At 44.2% G+C, this 16,574-nt stretch overlaps 1 protein-coding gene across 1 annotated transcript in view; it reads left to right on the top strand.

The window, feature by feature from the left end:
* Window positions 1-16,574, top strand: part of CIT (citron rho-interacting serine/threonine kinase) — a 201,664-nt gene that overhangs the window by 168,511 nt on the left and 16,579 nt on the right. Inside the window, exons 28-39 of the mRNA XM_012650158.1 lie at window positions 2,905-3,045; window positions 3,475-3,582; window positions 5,344-5,506; window positions 5,785-5,949; window positions 9,141-9,278; window positions 9,833-10,013; window positions 10,205-10,296; window positions 10,796-10,900; window positions 11,143-11,312; window positions 12,556-12,636; window positions 12,792-12,927; window positions 14,526-14,665. Coding sequence (XP_012505612.1) covers window positions 2,905-3,045; window positions 3,475-3,582; window positions 5,344-5,506; window positions 5,785-5,949; window positions 9,141-9,278; window positions 9,833-10,013; window positions 10,205-10,296; window positions 10,796-10,900; window positions 11,143-11,312; window positions 12,556-12,636; window positions 12,792-12,927; window positions 14,526-14,665 — 1,620 coding nt within the window. The remainder of the gene's footprint in view (window positions 1-2,904; window positions 3,046-3,474; window positions 3,583-5,343; window positions 5,507-5,784; window positions 5,950-9,140; window positions 9,279-9,832; window positions 10,014-10,204; window positions 10,297-10,795; window positions 10,901-11,142; window positions 11,313-12,555; window positions 12,637-12,791; window positions 12,928-14,525; window positions 14,666-16,574) is intronic.

The raw sequence follows: 16,574 nt of genomic DNA, 5'->3' as shown, positions 1-16,574 counted from the left end.
TCCAGGTTCCTGGCACTATTCCTTTTCTCCCCGCCCTTGACAAACTTTACTAATGGATCTTTCTTCCAGATCTTTCCTCTTGGGCCCAAAATGGCCTCGGAAGCTTTCTTGACCTGGCACTTTGCAGCCATTATCAGTCCATTGGAAGTAACACCAGAGATGAAAGTTCATTTGCTAATTCTGGTCATATTCATCTCTTGTCCAAGATGGAGAATCCTTTCCCTAGCACATGTCACAGGTGGGGCCCGTTGAACCTCTCTCTAAATACTTACAGTATGTAGACTTTGGATATCCCAACCCATTTTTCACCAACTCTCATTGTTAGAAAGTTCTTTCTTATTTTGAACTAAAACCTACAACTTTCACCCGTTGGTTCTGTTAAGATCGAAATTAGAGAGTAATCTGATATCTCCAACCAAAGTCAGAGGTTAATATTGATTGATAGTCAAATTACTTGATTAATAATTTTAAAAACTAATGTTTAATTAGCACTTACTACGTGCCAGGTGCCTTTCTGAGTACTTTGTATGAATTGAGTCTTAACTTTCCTTGCAACAGTCCTATGAGATAACTATATTTCTTACTTTCATGACAGTCGATTAGATATCCAAGTGGCTCTCCCACTCCAAATTGCTTTCTCTTTCTTAGGTGAAATCCCTCCATGCTTTGGATGTTCTTTTCTGGGAGATTTATCTTCCCAAAGAGAGTTTCTAGAAGCCCATGTGGTCTGAATAGCACTGAATACATTGGGATGTTTCCACTCCATACTGGCCTCTGTAAACCTCTGCCAATTACCTGGGCTCTTTGGGCAGCTTTGTCCCTCCATTGACACAATTGACCTGTTGAATCACCACCTACCCTTCCACATCTTTATGTTCTGTACTTATTCATTTGAAGTTCAAAAAATACCACTCTATTGAACTTCTTCTTGTTGGTTTTGATCCATCCTTCCATCCCACTGGGGTTTCAGGCTCTGGTTCTGTCATCCAGCTCCTTCATTCTTCCGCCCAGTTTCCTGTCACCCTCACAAGATGGTTGGGTAGGTCTAAGCTCACAGCTAAGGCCCTCCCTTCACTCCGACACTGACCTGGGGCTGTGCCTCCTCTTGCTTCTCTCTGGGAAGCAGGTAAATGGTTTTGAAAAACATTTCCTGGAGTGCAGATGTCACTCTTGTTTTTTATTGCAGTCTGTAACCAGCCTATTTCTTGGAAAGCTAATGGACAGTTGATGCGTTTATTCTAGAAAAATATTTTGGGCCTGGCTCTCACCAAACAGATTCTTGTCCCCAGAACTTGTTTCTCTGGATTCTGCCTAGTAATTAATGTTGTCCTAAAATAGTGGGAAGGAACTAAACAGGACAATTTGCAGAAGAAATCACTTGTGCTGCGGGGGAGGGCATCTTAGCTGTTTTCTCTCTTTTTTTCCCCTGTATTTTTGGGGGCTCCGTGGTTTGATTCAGAAATTCCAGGTTATGCACATGGCCAAGTGACCTTTAGTGTCTCTTGCTTTACGGCAGGACTGGTAGGGAAAGGCAGATGGGAGAGTGAGGGGTACACCTGCACTGGATGGAGGAAAGAAAGAAGGACAAAGGAGAGGACTAACATTCATTAAGCACCTACTGTATGCTGGGCACTGTGTTCACTATGTCATTCAGCAAGGCAAGGTATTCTACCCACTGTCAGATGAAGAAACTGAGGATCCAGGAGGCACCATGAGCTGCCTGTGGTCCCATCACTGATGAGTGTTAAAGTCAGGATTTAAACCAGGGTCTATAAGATTCCAACGTCCACATCTTTTTCTACTACAACACGATGCCTTGGGGAATCAGCTACCTCTTAGGAGGAAGGGCAGGTGAGGAGTAGAAATGGAAAGAAAAACAGAAATGGCGAGAAGCAAAGTGAGGCAGAGAGGACCGGGGAATTGTGAGGTTATCGGTGGCTTTCGGCCTGCTGGGGTGGAAGGCTTTGGGGCTGCCACTGATGGTTTGGAAACTCCTGTGCTGATGTTTGTTGCTCTTCTGTAGCTTTCTGTCCCTAAGTCTGCAGAGGGTCTAGGCTAGCAGGGAGAAGATGATTTGGGCCACAGAGAGTGTGGTTAGACTGTACCCTGGGGGTTGGATGAAATTAGCCAGCAACGCATCAGCATCGCATCAGGATGGTGCTCTCTCCTGCTTTTTAGAAATGGACGGATTTTACAAAAGAAAGACGCAAAACCAGCATCTTTATAGCCTGTCCTATTTTCTGGTTGGCATCCATTGTAAGAATTGGAGAGCAATTTGCAGCACAAAACTGTTTCCAATATACTGAATTGAATTTCTTTTCTGGGTTTTACCAACACTCGTACTGTATCTGGGATCTTCTTCCCGCCCCCTGCCCAACAATGTGGAAATCATCGCCTATGATTGTGGCTATTCACGTACTTGTTGGAGTCCTTCACCTTGGTGGGGCGGTTATTAAGTTAGGGGTGAGATGATTTCTCTTTGTGTACGCCACTCAGCCTGCACAGAGTGATTTCTCGTAACAACAGTCGAGATCTTGAAAACAAAAAATGAGGACAAATTGGAACTTAGTTGCCATGACACTGAGTCAGACTGCCTTAGATGTCAACTCAAATGGCTCACGCGCTCAAGTACAGAAATATCCTCAATTGGAACTCTGATTGGGAGGCAGACCCTGCAGCCTGGACTTCTATTATGGTGGGGATCCTGTGACTTGTTGGCCATCAGAGGTTTCAGTACTTGTGACTGTTTTGGAATAGATGACAGTGGATAATTCTGGATCAAGATGATTTCAAAAGCTAAATTTTTGGTGCCATGCCTGAAATTAGTTTAAGAATAGGAACAGCGGGGGATCGAATTGTATTGAGTGCAGTATCAAGCCTTTCTCTGGCCCCTCTCTCCGCCAGCAAGCCAAATTACAGCAGCAGATGGACTTGCAGAAGAATCACATTTTCCGTCTGACACAAGGGCTGCAGGAAGCTCTAGACCGAGCCGATCTGCTGAAGACAGAAAGAAGCGATCTGGAGTATCAGCTAGAAAACATTCAGGTGAGGACTGGCAAAGGGAATCTGCTTAAAAATTGTCTGCAGAGGCAAAGCACGATGGCAGCAAGCCATCCGGTGAGATGGTCAGTGTCTTTATGTTGTTGTATGCTGCGTGTATTTTCCCCAATAGTTTATTATGAACATTTTTAAACATTCGGAGAAATTGGCAGGTTTCTATAGTGACCACCACCTGGATTCTACAATTAACCATGTGCTATTTTTTACTTTTCCACATATCTATCCATCTATTAATCCATCTTTTTTTCCCCCTTTGCGATAAAATTGGGACTAAAGAAATACGGAGTCAGCGCTGTTTGTGTTAAATTTTCATGTGCTAGCATCCTAACCTTATGTTTTATTTTCTCAAAGGACCACATTCAAAAGTATACTTCTGCCTGGGTCTGAAGTTATTTTTGTTTCCTTGAATTTTAGGTTCTCTATTCTCACGAAAAGGTGAAAATGGAAGGCACCATTTCTCAACAAACCAAACTCATTGATTTCCTGCAAGCCAAAATGGACCAACCTGCTAAAAAGAAAAAGGTGAGTCAAAGTGTCTGAAAAGTGGGAGTTGTCAGTTTCACTCCATCATTCACGGTTCGGTGGACACCACTGTGATACGCAATCATAGGAACACTGGAGAAAACAAAAACGCACCTTTTTTTGGTTTTATTTTGGGTCAAAAAATAGGTTTTGAGATTATCAGAATAGCCTTTATCAGAGGATATTATTGATCAAGTCTAACAAACCCCTTGGTGTTCATGGCCATTAAAACCGTAGCGTCTTTCTCTGTTAAGAAAATGATTTCCCCCTGCCCACGTAGCAGCTGGGGCGGGTTGCGGGGAAGGTGGTGTGCAGAGAGGAAGGTTTATACGTAAGTCGTGTGTACAGAACTACAAATGGGTTCGAAGGTCATGTGTACGGGACTCTGCAAGGATTAGCAGGTCACATGCTTGGGACTCTAGAGGGATTAACAAGTCACATATACAGGACCTTAGAGAGATTTAGCAGGTGACGTGAATGGGTTTCAGAGGGATTAGCAGGTTGTTTGTATGAGACGCTAGAGGAGTTGATTCACATAAATTCACTCGTATCACGCTCCAGAAAGGACTTCAGAAATGATCTGGTCTAGTCCTTTCGATTGGCTCAGGAAGAGACTGGAGCCCAGGGAGTTGGCATGACCTGCCTGAAGTGCCTGACTGCATAGCCCTCCCCTCCACCAAGTACTGCCCCATCCTTTTAAATTGTAAGAGAGAAATGACAAACCATGGGCAGGGTTATCTGTAGGTGCACGTGGAAAGACTGCTTTTCGTAAGCCTCATACGTGCTTTCCCAAAGCATGGAAGCCCTCATACTAGCTTGGGCCAAGTGTTCTCAGTTCCAGAAAGCTCTCTGAGGAGCTTGCAGTTTCCTTCCAAAGGCGATCGCACACCATAGTGGCAGTGGCAGTGATTTTACAGGACAGGCCTTGATGACTTAGAATACCTAGGGGAAAGGCGTGGAGGACTGGAGTTGACAGCTGGTCTCAATATTCCCAGTGCTGTCTTCACTGGAAGGGGAGGCTCAGAGGCTGCCTCCTCCTAAACAGTGGCTGCACGGGAAGGATGTTCTTGCATACTCTGACTGCAAACGTTATGCTTATGATATTTAATCTTTTTTATTTTAGCAGTGTACTGTTATCTGGTTATGTCACTTGATATAGTTAGGGTGTTTCCTTTTTTTTTTTTCTTTTTTTAGAATTTTTTTTCCATTGCATTATTCTGTGTTTTCCTTTGTTTTCCCCTCCCATGTACAATACATGTTTCCATTTGCATTTTTTTTTTAGTAAGCCCCTTGTTTTGATATCATTTTAGCATTCATTTTAAAATTCTGCTTCCTTTTTAAAAACACTCATCTCTGTGTCTTGCAACTAAGCATCATGAGACAAATTCCAAGGCAAGAGTGACCTCTGAACCATCTCTCCTGACTCCATACTCCATACTCTCCTGGTTCCATTTTTTGAGTGGGAAGGACTCTCAGGAAATGACTCTCCTGTCTTGGGAATGCTAAAGGAAGAGGTGGTGGCAATTCGAGCATCTTTAATCCTCTTGGTGAAAACTTCCGCACCCCTATTTTTTTCAGCCGGCTGGAAGGGGCTGAGGCTCAGCCCACCCCTTCCCCCTTCACATGCCATTTTTACTAAATACACTTACAGTGAGTATGCGCCTGGCTTCCGTGCTTTGCTCCTCCCGAGTCAGATTTCCTTCAGCTAGTGTGAAGTGCCAGTTTCCAGGAGTTAGGAGATATCTCTGTTTCCATTGCTAGGGTTTATTTAGTCGACGGAAAGAGGACCCTGCTTTGCCCACACAGGTTCCTCTGCAATACAATGAGTTGAAGCTGGCCCTGGAGAAGGAGAAAGCTCGCTGTGCAGAGCTAGAGGAAGCCCTTCAGAAGACCCGCATTGAGCTCCGGTCCGCCCGGGAGGAAGGTAGGGGCTCTCTCTGCAAAGTGCTCAAGGCTCTGGAGAAGACAGAGGACTGATCTCAGTGAGATCGGTCCAGCATCTTTGTTGATGGCCCATCCTTATGGTTTCATTCCAGACATCCCAAGTCTGAAATATGTATAGCCTCCTTGGTGTTGCCAAGTTGGCGTGACACATGTCCCTTCGGGTCTCGGGTCATTGAAAGGCAGCCCAGGGGCAGTGTGTTTGGTTTGGTCCTCTTGGTGACCCAGTTAACCAAAAGGCACGTGCTGGTCTCTCTGCAGCTGCCCACCGAAAAGCCACAGACCACCCGCACCCATCCACGCCAGCCACCGCGAGGCAGCAGATCGCCATGTCTGCCATCGTGCGGTCCCCTGAGCACCAGCCTAGTGCCATGAGCCTGCTGGCCCCGCCGTCTAGCCGCAGAAAGGAGTCTTCAACTCCAGAGGGTATGTTCTCAAGGGGCTGTTGGAGTTGCATGGGATTTTTTTTTTTTTAATTTTTAATTTTTTTAATTTTAATTTTTTTTATTGACTAAGAAATGCAGGTATATGGTAAAAATTACAAGTAATACTAGGGGATAAAGAGGCAGAAATAAGGCTTCCTCCTCCCATCCCTAGATCCTTTACCCAGAATCAACCATTTCTTTCAGCCGCCGTAGTCTTCAGTGATAGTTCATGCACATAACCACGTCTTTATTATCAAGTATCTTACGTTATGTGATTCTATTTAAAGAATATGAGACAATAAGCACATTTTTCTCAGCCCTTTTTTTTCTTTTATAAACATCATATAAACTACAGTAAAGACTGCAAGACATCTTTTTGTTAAAGGGTTATCTTAGAGGTTTCATGTTAGTACATACAGATCTACCTCATTCTTTCAAAGGACTGGCTAGTATTCCGTGGTGTGGGCAAACATTCACCTTTTAAACCAGACCCCGATCGATGGGCATTTAGGTTGTTTCCAATCCTCTGTTACCATAAATACCCTGCAAAGAACATCCTGCACATCTGTGGGTGTTGTGGCTGATTAAATTCTTGGGAAATGAATCGTCGGGTTAAAGAATCATGTGCACATTGAGTGTCGGTAGTTTGTGTCAATTTATGTTTCTACCAACAGTGTAAGGAGTTTTCTTTGTGGTCTCAAAAGTACTCTGTTCACCCAGAGATGAAAAGGACTTAAAAAAAAAAAAAAAAGCCAAGGAAGGTGGTTTGGAGAGTGTTAGAGAGAATAGAGCAGATCTGTGGTTTAGCATCATGGTAGCACAATCACACCTGCTTGTGTTTTGTTGTTGCTGCTGTTTTTCTTTAACCACAATGTCATCTCCTTCCTATGTTTATGTAATACCTTGAATCAAAGGGCGTTACTCTGAAAGTCATCAAAATGGTGATGGCAGCATGGAGGAAGGAATTGTTTCTGGCTACAGGGTCCCTTGACGAGTTCCCTGAATGGTGTCAATACTTCCAGTACCTCCTCCATGTATGTTGCACCTTAATAGTTTCAAAGTGCATTTGTGTATTTATTCCTTCCATCCTTCTGAGAAAGGAAGGAGGATGACATTAGGAGAACCTACCAGAGTGGGATTCAGAAACTTGGATCCTGAGCTTTTCTTTCTTTCACCTCTTATCTGTGATTTCAGTTACTCACGGTCATTCATGGTCCAAAAATATTAAGTGGAAAATTCCAGAAATAAATTCCAGTGATGAAATCTCTCACTGTCCTGCTCTGTCCTGCCTGGGACATGACTCATGTCTTTGTCCAGCATCTTCACACTGTAGACACTACCTGTCTATTAGATATTTAGCAGCCATCTTAGTTATCAGATAGACAAAAACCCAGTATATATAGGGTTTGGTATTATCTGTGGTTCCAGGCATCCACTGCAGGCCTTGGAATACATCTCCAAGCATAAGGGGAGATAACTATAAAATTGCCTCCAATTAGTTAGGTCACTGTCGAGAAGGAACCTATTAAATGGAAATATCAATCTTGTTAATTTTTTTTTTTTTTGTGGAGACAGGGTCTCACTCTGTCACCCATACTAGAGTACAGTGGCATCATCATAGCTCACTGCAACCTCAGACTCCTGGGCTCAAACAATCCTCCCGCCTCAGCCTCCCAAAGTGCTAGGATTATAGGCATGAGCCACTGTGCCCGGCCTCAATCTTGTTAACTTTAACAAACTAGAATATAAACGTAAGAATCAGTTCTTTGAGACTAAAAAGTTGGATTTTGAACAAAAGGAGTTTATTCATGAGAAAACTGGACAAAAAAGGAGAATTCTTTGGTCAGTTCATATATTTAATAATTAGAAATTCTGTAATTCATAATAGTGATTTTTAAATTGGATTCTGAAAAGCTCTAAACATACGATTTCATCTGGAAAACAAAGCTTTCGTGACTAAAAACATTTACAAACAATTGAGTTAAAAGCTAATGTTTCTTTATGCCCAGAAACATCTATGGCATCGTGGTCAATCTTAAACCTAATTCCTAACAACCAGAGAATGGAGATTTTAAGTTGATTCATATAAATCTAGATGCATCTGTTAGTGTTAAAATAGTTTCACAATCTGTAACTCACCTGCTCTAATGGTTTTTTCTTAACAGCTTTATTGAGATATAATTCATATACCATACAATTCACCCATTGAAAATGTATAATTCAGTGTTTTTCAGTAAGTTGACAGGGTTGTGTGACCATCACCACATTCTAATTTGTGAACATTTTTGGCACCCACACCAAAAAAAAAAATACTCTGCACCCATTATCAGTCATTTCCAACTCCCCCTCCACTAATGTTCCCCTTGGCAATCACTGATCTGCTGTCTCTGTGAATTTGCTCTTCTGGACATTTCATATAAATTAATATTCCATATGTGGCCTTGTGTGTCTGGCTTTGATGGAGCATAATGTCTTCAGGTTCACCCATGTTGTAGCATGTTTCAGTGCTTCATTTCTTTCCAGGGCTGACTAATGTTCCGTCGGATGGACAGCACATCTTGTTCATCCATTTGTCCATTGATGGACAGTTGGGTTGTTTCCACTGTTGGGCCATCATAAGTTATGCTGGTGTGAACATTTATGTACAAATTTTTGTGGGTGCATATGTTCTCCATCCTCTTGGGTATATACCTAGGGGTGGAATTGCTGGATCATATGGGAATTCTGTTTCAACTTTTGAGGAACCGCCAGACTGGGTTTTGGAGTGGTGGCACCATTTTACGTTCTCTCCAGCAACGTCTGAGGGTTCCAATTTCTCCTCATCCTCACCGACACTTATTTTCCATTTTTAAGATTGTAGACATCCCAGTGGGTGGGAAGTGGTATCTCATTGTGGTTTTGGCCTGCATTTCCCTAATGACTAAGGATGTTGAGCATCTTTTCATGTGCTTGTTGACCATTTATTTCTCCTCTTTGGGGACATGTCTGTCTATTTAAATCCTTGGCCTATTTTTAAATTGGGTTTTTAAAAAAATTATTGGGCTGTAAGAGTTCTTTAATATATTCCAGGTACGCATCCCCCATCAGACGTAAGATTTGCAAATATTTTTGCACATCCTGTGGGTCATCTTTTCACTTTTTTGATGATACTGTTTGCAGCACTCTAATGATTTTTAAAACATTTTCCACCAGAATTTAGTCGGCGTCTGAAGGAGCGCATGCACCACAATATTCCTCACCGATTCAACGTAGGACTGAACATGAGAGCCACAAAGTGTGCTGTTTGTCTGGATACTGTGCACTTTGGGCGGCAGGCGTCCAAATGCCTCGGTAAGAGCAGCGGTTGAGCATCTGCAGTGGGCACTTGGGTGTTTCCATCTAAAAAATAAATCCATCAGGTGGAGGTGATTTTTTTTTTAACTCTTTGTTATCCAGTGCATTCATTTCCAAGCTTTTTCTTTCAGTGGGAGGACATTATTTTTCCCCTGTTAAAGCAGTGAGTTTATATATGTCTTTAGCTCATCACTCCAACCTGCTGCACAACATGCCTTGGGCTTTGCTAATTTGCAGCCCCTTTTCGTCAGGCTGGTCCCTCCCTAACTTGGTGCTGGCTCCAACTGAAACGTGCAACCACGTACTTTACGCATCTGTTTGTGGGCATTGGGTCGAAGCCAGGAAAACTAGGCTGGGAGTGCGTGGCTTTGTCGTTTCCTCTCTCTGTAGGGGCCTGGCACCTGGGAAAGCTTAGGGGGTGACCTGCATGCCAGGGCCACACTCACAGGACGTGGCTGGGGCTGGAGAGGCCCTGGGGTTGGCTGGAGGGGGAAGGGAAGGGTCCAGGGTCAGCCGAGCGTGTCTTCAGGTTTCCCACTGCTGTCTCCTAGAGTGTCAGGTGATGTGTCATCCCAAGTGCTCCACATGCTTGCCAGCCACCTGTGGCCTGCCTGCTGAATATGCCACACACTTCACCGAGGCCTTCTGCCGTGACAAAATGAACTCCCCAGGACTCCAGTCCAAGGAGCCCAGCAGCAGCTTGCACCTGGAAGGGTGGATGAAGGTGCCCAGGTACTGTTGCAGAGCAGCTTGGGCTGGGACAGGTGCTGGCATGGAAGGCCCCCAGCCACTTCCATCCCTGATCCTTCCTAGGGAAAATGTCTTTTCTAGGAACCGCCCCTACCCCGCCACCCCCCCACCCCTTCCTCCAGCCTTATTCTTCTGAGTTTAAACATATTTCATTTCCGTTGTTCTTTTCCCAGGAATAACAAACGAGGACAGCAAGGCTGGGACAGGAAGTACATTGTCCTGGAGGGATCGAAAGTCCTCATTTATGACAATGAAGCCAGAGAAGGTAAATTAATAATTCAGGGGGAATGTCATTGCACGTGGTTACCCCAGGTCTCCCAGTGTTGGCGTGAAGGCTTTGTTTTTTGGATTGCCTTGCAAGCTTTCTACGCTTTTCCATTTTTGAAAACTAAAAACCAAATGACTTCTCTAAAGGTTATTGGTGCGATACTCACATCTATAGGTCTCCCCCCTGAAGAACCCGCAGGGCGCTGCCCTGAAGATTCCACCTGCTAATACACCTTCAGAGAACTTCCGCCTCAGTCAACTAACCCATAAATCCGCATCGTCATCAGAAATTTCACTGTGCTACTCATCTGACACACTTTATTTTTTTTTTATCTTCCCTCTCCGCCTTCTCTGCACACCTCTTTCCCTCCTTTGTTCTCGTGCGCCTCTCTTTACACGCGTACCCTGTCTCTCTGTCCCTCTCTCTGTCTCTCTTCTCCCCTTGTTCTTGTTCCTGTTCTTTTGTTTTTCTTTCCGCCCTTCCTCTTGGCACCAAGCTGGACAGAGGCCGGTGGAAGAATTTGAGCTGTGCCTTCCCGACGGGGATGTATCTATTCATGGTGCCGTTGGTGCTTCTGAACTCGCAAATACAGCCAAAGCAGGTGAGGAGGAGCCGGAGGGGCCCCACCCTGGAGGTGGGCTGGGCTCGGTAGTCCGGAAGGGGCAGGAGGGGGACGTGGAAGATCGGCTCTGCAAAGGAGGCCCACCATCCTCAGCTCCTCCATCTTATCGGTTCCTGGGACTCACACAGTTTGGTGGGATCTCTGATACCTCAGGGCCGTCCCTCCCAGCGGGAATGGGGGAAGTCCACACCCAATCCTGTGCTCTCTGTGAAATCTCCTAGATGTCCCATACATACTGAAGATGGAATCTCACCCGCACACCACCTGCTGGCCCGGGAGAACCCTCTACTTGCTAGCTCCCAGCTTCCCCGACAAACAGCGCTGGGTCACCGCCTTAGAATCCGTTGTCGCAGGTGGGAGAGTTTCTAGGGAAAAAGCAGAAGCCGATGCTGTGAGTATGACGACAGGCACCGCAGCTTGTCTCTGTGAAGTGGGCTGACTTGGTGGCTGGTCTTGACACTGGGGATCCTGTGGGCCATCTCGATTTCCCTTGGGCTGCTGGCTCCAGAGTGGGGCATGAGCAGGAGTCTGGTGGCGACGAAGGTGCAGGCACCGAGGTAGCTTGGGTGGCATCGTGAGCCTTCTCTCTGCAGCCATTTAGAATGGGAGAATCGGCGTCAGTCGCCAACTCTTGGGGCGTCGTTGATCTTGGTTGTGGCGACCCAGCAGGAGATGTACTTAAAAGGCAATCCTCTTTCCTATTTACTGTGTTTATTTGGTTTGAAGGTTTGCATTAGAAGCACTTGGGCCGTGAAGCAGCACGGTAGGCCGGCAGCCACATCTCCTTCAGGAGGCTTTTCGTAACAGTCTCAATTGCCTCTGCAATGTTTGCTCTTCTATAGGCAGGTCTGAAATCCTACTCATCCTTAAGATGTTAGAAACGTAGGTGTGCCTTGATTGGCATCACCCCACCTAGAATGTTCCAGGATACAAACAGTGCTCATCGCTCATGGGTGTTTGCTCCACTGAAAACCAAATAGCCCTTTTCAGACTCTTCGCTTCCAATAAACACTTTATGTGTTAGCAAGCGGAAGATTCTTAACCATGAGCCTCCTGAAAAGAGCTTTGCCTGCTGGGTAGTCCTGTTTTGATGACCTGTTTCATTGTCACATGCATAAGCCTTTTACTGAAATCCTCGTTAATGTGTGTACAATAGGCCGGTGACTGTATTTCCTACGAGCTTCTGCCTGCGTGGGTTCAGGTAAAGAGATCCAGGCTTGTTGGCTCGCTGCTGACACTGTGTTTGCACTTTTGCTGCAGGCTGGGGAGGGAAGGAGCCTTTCGTGTGGCTTATTAACCCTTTGCAGGGGAAGTCTCCTTAGATTCAGCACATTTCGTAGCACAAAATAGCTCTGTCTTTGTCTATTCCATGCATTTATTTCTGCATCCAAGCCAAGTTATAACTCAGATGCTAATTAACAACCACCCCGGAGATACTAGTAACTCTCACGTCTTGCTGTTGCAAGCACAGATCAAAATACGGGGCAAGCTAAGAGCAGATTGTGTTTCTGAGCATTTTCAGGTTTAACTTGCTTTTAAACTTCTCTCTGTCTCTCTGGCTGATTTGTGCATGAACGGTTCAACCTCACTATGTCTTGTTTTTTTCTCTTCTTTCACATGTTTCATTTCCAAAGAAATTACTTGGAAACTCCCTGCTGAAACTGGAAGGTGATGACCGTCTAGACATGAACTGCACGCTGCCCTTCAGCGACCAGGTAATGTTTTCATGGGCACGGTCAGCGGTGTCTGGTCACAGCCACATGCTGTCAAGAAAGAAAGGGCTGTGGGGCCTTCGTTGCTCTTCCTCTAAAGGATTGTTCCAGTGACACGGTTGTGCTCATGTCCTGCCTTTGGACTTCTGTCCTTGCAGGTGGTGTTGGTGGGCACCGAGGAAGGGCTCTATGCACTGAATGTCTTGAAAAACTCCCTGACCCATGTCCCAGGAATCGGAGCAGTCTTCCAAATTTATATTATCAAGGACCTGGAGAAGCTACTCATGATAGCAGGTGTGAACCCAAGAACGCGGTGCTTTTTCTTTACTTTCTAAGGGAAGGATTTGTTAAGCCACATTTCATGCTTGTGAAACACAAAGGCAGGCCCTCCGCATGGCAGGTGGGAACAGCAGTAGCTTTTGCCTCTCTGTCCCCAGAGGAGATCCTCAGCTAATGGACCCTCCCTGGCAGATTTGGTTCCTTTTTGGTGTCAAGTTCAGCACAGTCTGACACCCCCAAAGAACATCCCAGTATGATGCCAAGTGAAGAGTGCTAAGCCTCGATGACTCATTAAATTCAGACCCTTTGTCCTGATTGCGTCAGAACCACCGCGGGCCACGATCTTCTGAGAGTTTGCCTGTCACTGCGCAGTCCCTCTCACGTCTGGACTCTCAGCGAACCTTCATCTGGATTCGCCATTTGCTAACATTGTGTCACATTTTTTTCTCTGTCTACACACACACACACACACACACTCACTCACTCACTCACACTCACACACTTTTTCCAAACCATTTGAGAGTTAGTTGCAGGCATGATGCCAGATGCTTCAGCATATCCGCCAAAGGACAGGGGCATTCTGTCACATAACCGTGGCACGATTTTTTTCCCTCTCTCTTCATTGGTGATCCTATTTTTTTAAGGGAAAAGTAATAATTTGATTCACTGTTCAAAACATCCACAGTTCTTGTTTCAGGCATGGCTGCATCCAGCTGCCAAAATAATACAGTCCCAGGAGCTGGGCTTTCTGATCTCGCAACTCTTTTCCCTCCCTTCCTTTCTGTTTTATTCTTTAGAGCAGTTTTAGGTTCACAGCAAAATGTGAGAGAAAGGTACAGAGAGTTCCCGCATCCCCACCATCCCCGCTCACGCACACCTTCCCGTGCCATCTGCATCCCCCACCAGAGCGGTGCGTTCTTACAACTGACGAACCTACACCGACACACCATGTCACCCAAGAGTCTCCAGTCTCCATTAGGGTTCACTCTTGGTGTTGTGTATTCTATGGGGTTTGACAAATGTATAATGATAAATGTCCGCTATTACGGTATCAGAATAGTTTCATATGGTACAATTTTTGCATTCAGGAAATTTAACCCTCGCTGTAGTACAATTATCTGATACACTGCCTCACAGTCAGATTTTACCTATGGCTCCTATAATGTCCTCCACAGTATTTTTTTTTTTTTTCCCTGATACATGATCCAACCCAGGATCATGCATTGCATTTGATCATGTCCCTTTATTCTGGAACGGTTCTTCAGCCTGTCTTTGGTCTCTCATGACATGCACGTATTTGAACAGTCCAAGGCTGTTGTTTTATAGATGTCCCCTCACTGCTCCCTAACGCATTCTTCCTCTACTTTGCTGGGACCATGTTTGACAGTATAGTCCTGTTCCCTGCCCCCCACTCCCCAAATCTTCACTAAAAGGCCAAATTTTTTCATCTTAGGTCTAAAATGTGGACCTAAAGTGTGTTTACAGGGACTTGTGGGAAGCTCAGTCCATTCACATGGCCTGTCATGACTTTTATTTGTGACTAGAACAAGAACCGCGGTTGTCTTCACTTAATGGTGTCACACTGATGAGAGGCCGTTCCTTTTCCCCTTCAGGAGAAGAGCGGGCGCTGTGTCTGGTGGACGTAAAGAAAGTGAAACAGTCCCTAGCACAGTCTCACCTTCCTGCCCAGCCAGACATCTCGCCCAACATTTTCGAAGCCGTCAAGGGCTGTCACTTGTTTGCTGCCGGCAAGGTAAGCGCCGCTCAGAGCCCCAGCTGGCGGGATGTTCTTGAAATTGGTACTGCCCCTCTTTTCGCAGAACTCATCAGTTTGACCTTGAAAATTGTGTCAACCTAAATGACAAACAGAGTTTCTCTAAAAGAAAAAGAGTGATTGGGGAATAGAGCATTGCAGTGGGAATACACATGCCATTTTAAACTGTGTGCACATTCAGACAGGTAAAGGAAGACAAAGGTTTTTAAAGGAAAAAACGAGGAGGATTGCATAATTGTTTTGAAATAATTATCCTTGGCTACAAGGTTGGACAGGCAGTTGCTGGGCACAAGTCCTTGCAGAAGTATTTCTTGTATAAGGTAGCAATGGCCTTTGTGTGCAAGGTTGTGGTTTTTGTAGTCTTTTTTGTTGCTAGGCATACATGTGTGAGAACCGTCTTCATGGCCTTCCCTGGCTCTGTTTGTCAGGGTTTTCTTAACATTACCGACTCCATTTTGGTTCTGGCAACTTTCATAGTTGTATGTCCTCAAACTGGGTTAAATTTCTGTTGCTTCCTTTAGGGCCGTGAAATAATTTGTGTAGCCATGAAATCTGTATAGTCTTTGAATCTAAAGGAAATGTTGGAGAGAAAAATGAGACTAAAATTAACAAAACTAAAAGGATGATCCATAGTTTGAAAATAAGTGTGCGTGTGTGTGTATGATGTGCCTTGTTTTTTTAAATCTAACATGGATCTCCATGTCTGAACTGGATGGAAGGATGTTTTATTACTAGAAATTAACAAATTCTGATTTATGACATTTACAGAATGTAAAGTCAGTTCATGAGAACTCGATTCTTTTGTAGTTTCCGGCATGTTGAATTTTGGTACATAAATACATTCTCTTATTTGCTTCTTTAAAAAAATTTGTTTTTCATTTAAAAAATTGCGTATTTATGGTTGTATATGCACGTACATATATAATTTTAATGAAGTCCGAATCAAGCATCCATAGGCATTTACTGAGCACATGCTGTGTACTGGACTGAGCCTTCATAGAGGTGACTGTTACGAGGGATGCGGGACTAGTTGGGGAGCTGTGCGGCCAGCCACGGGGGCCTCTGTGTGGGGGACTCGGCCTTGCCTGTGGTTCCTTGAGGGGTTATGGCTTCTGGGGCCCTCTGACAATGAGGGTTTGTTTTTTTCCTAGTTGCATATCTGAGTGTTGAGATTATTTAACTATGGCAAATAATAAAAAGGATATAAATTACAGAGTATAAAGTAAGGAGAGGCTGGCCTAGGAAGGCGTTCATTTGAAAAGGCTTCTTGGAAAAGGTGAATCTTGAAGGGGCTCATAGATAGACATTGTCAGAGGAAATTGGGCATTTCAGACTGGAGACCAAGTAAGGTAACAGCTGTGTACTCATCAATTTAAATAATTTTTTTTCTTTCTAAAGAGAGCATGTTTTGCTTTTCTTTTTTTGTTATGTTCTTTGTTATATTCTTTTATGGTAGTTATGTTACCTTTTTCATCCCTAATATTATTTGTATCCTGTCTTTTCTTTGTCTTAATTTCGCCAGAGGCATTCCAATTTTATTAATCTTTACAAAGGAGTAGCTTTGAGCTTTAGTGATTGTCTCTAGTATAGCATTATTTTTTGTCATTAATTTTTGCAATTATCATTGTTTTCCTTCTTTCAGTTTTCTCACTTTCCTTGATTCTTTTTCTAATTTCTTATGTAGCTCATTAATTTTTATGGTATTTTTCTATTATAAGTGTTTTAAAACTGCATTATCTTCTAACTATCATTCTAGTTGCACCCTGGGCATTTTGATATTGGAAATGTATTATCATCATTCCACACATTTTAAAATTTCTAATTTCTGTAACTATTGAGTTACTTAGAAATGTGTATTTTCGTTTGAGCTCAGGAGTTCGAAACCAGC

Source organism: Propithecus coquereli, unplaced genomic scaffold, assembly GCF_000956105.1.
Source record: "Propithecus coquereli isolate 6110/MARCELLA unplaced genomic scaffold, Pcoq_1.0 Scaffold314, whole genome shotgun sequence".
NCBI lineage: Eukaryota > Metazoa > Chordata > Mammalia > Primates > Indriidae > Propithecus > Propithecus coquereli.
This window is presented reverse-complemented; position numbering and strand designations above follow the sequence as displayed.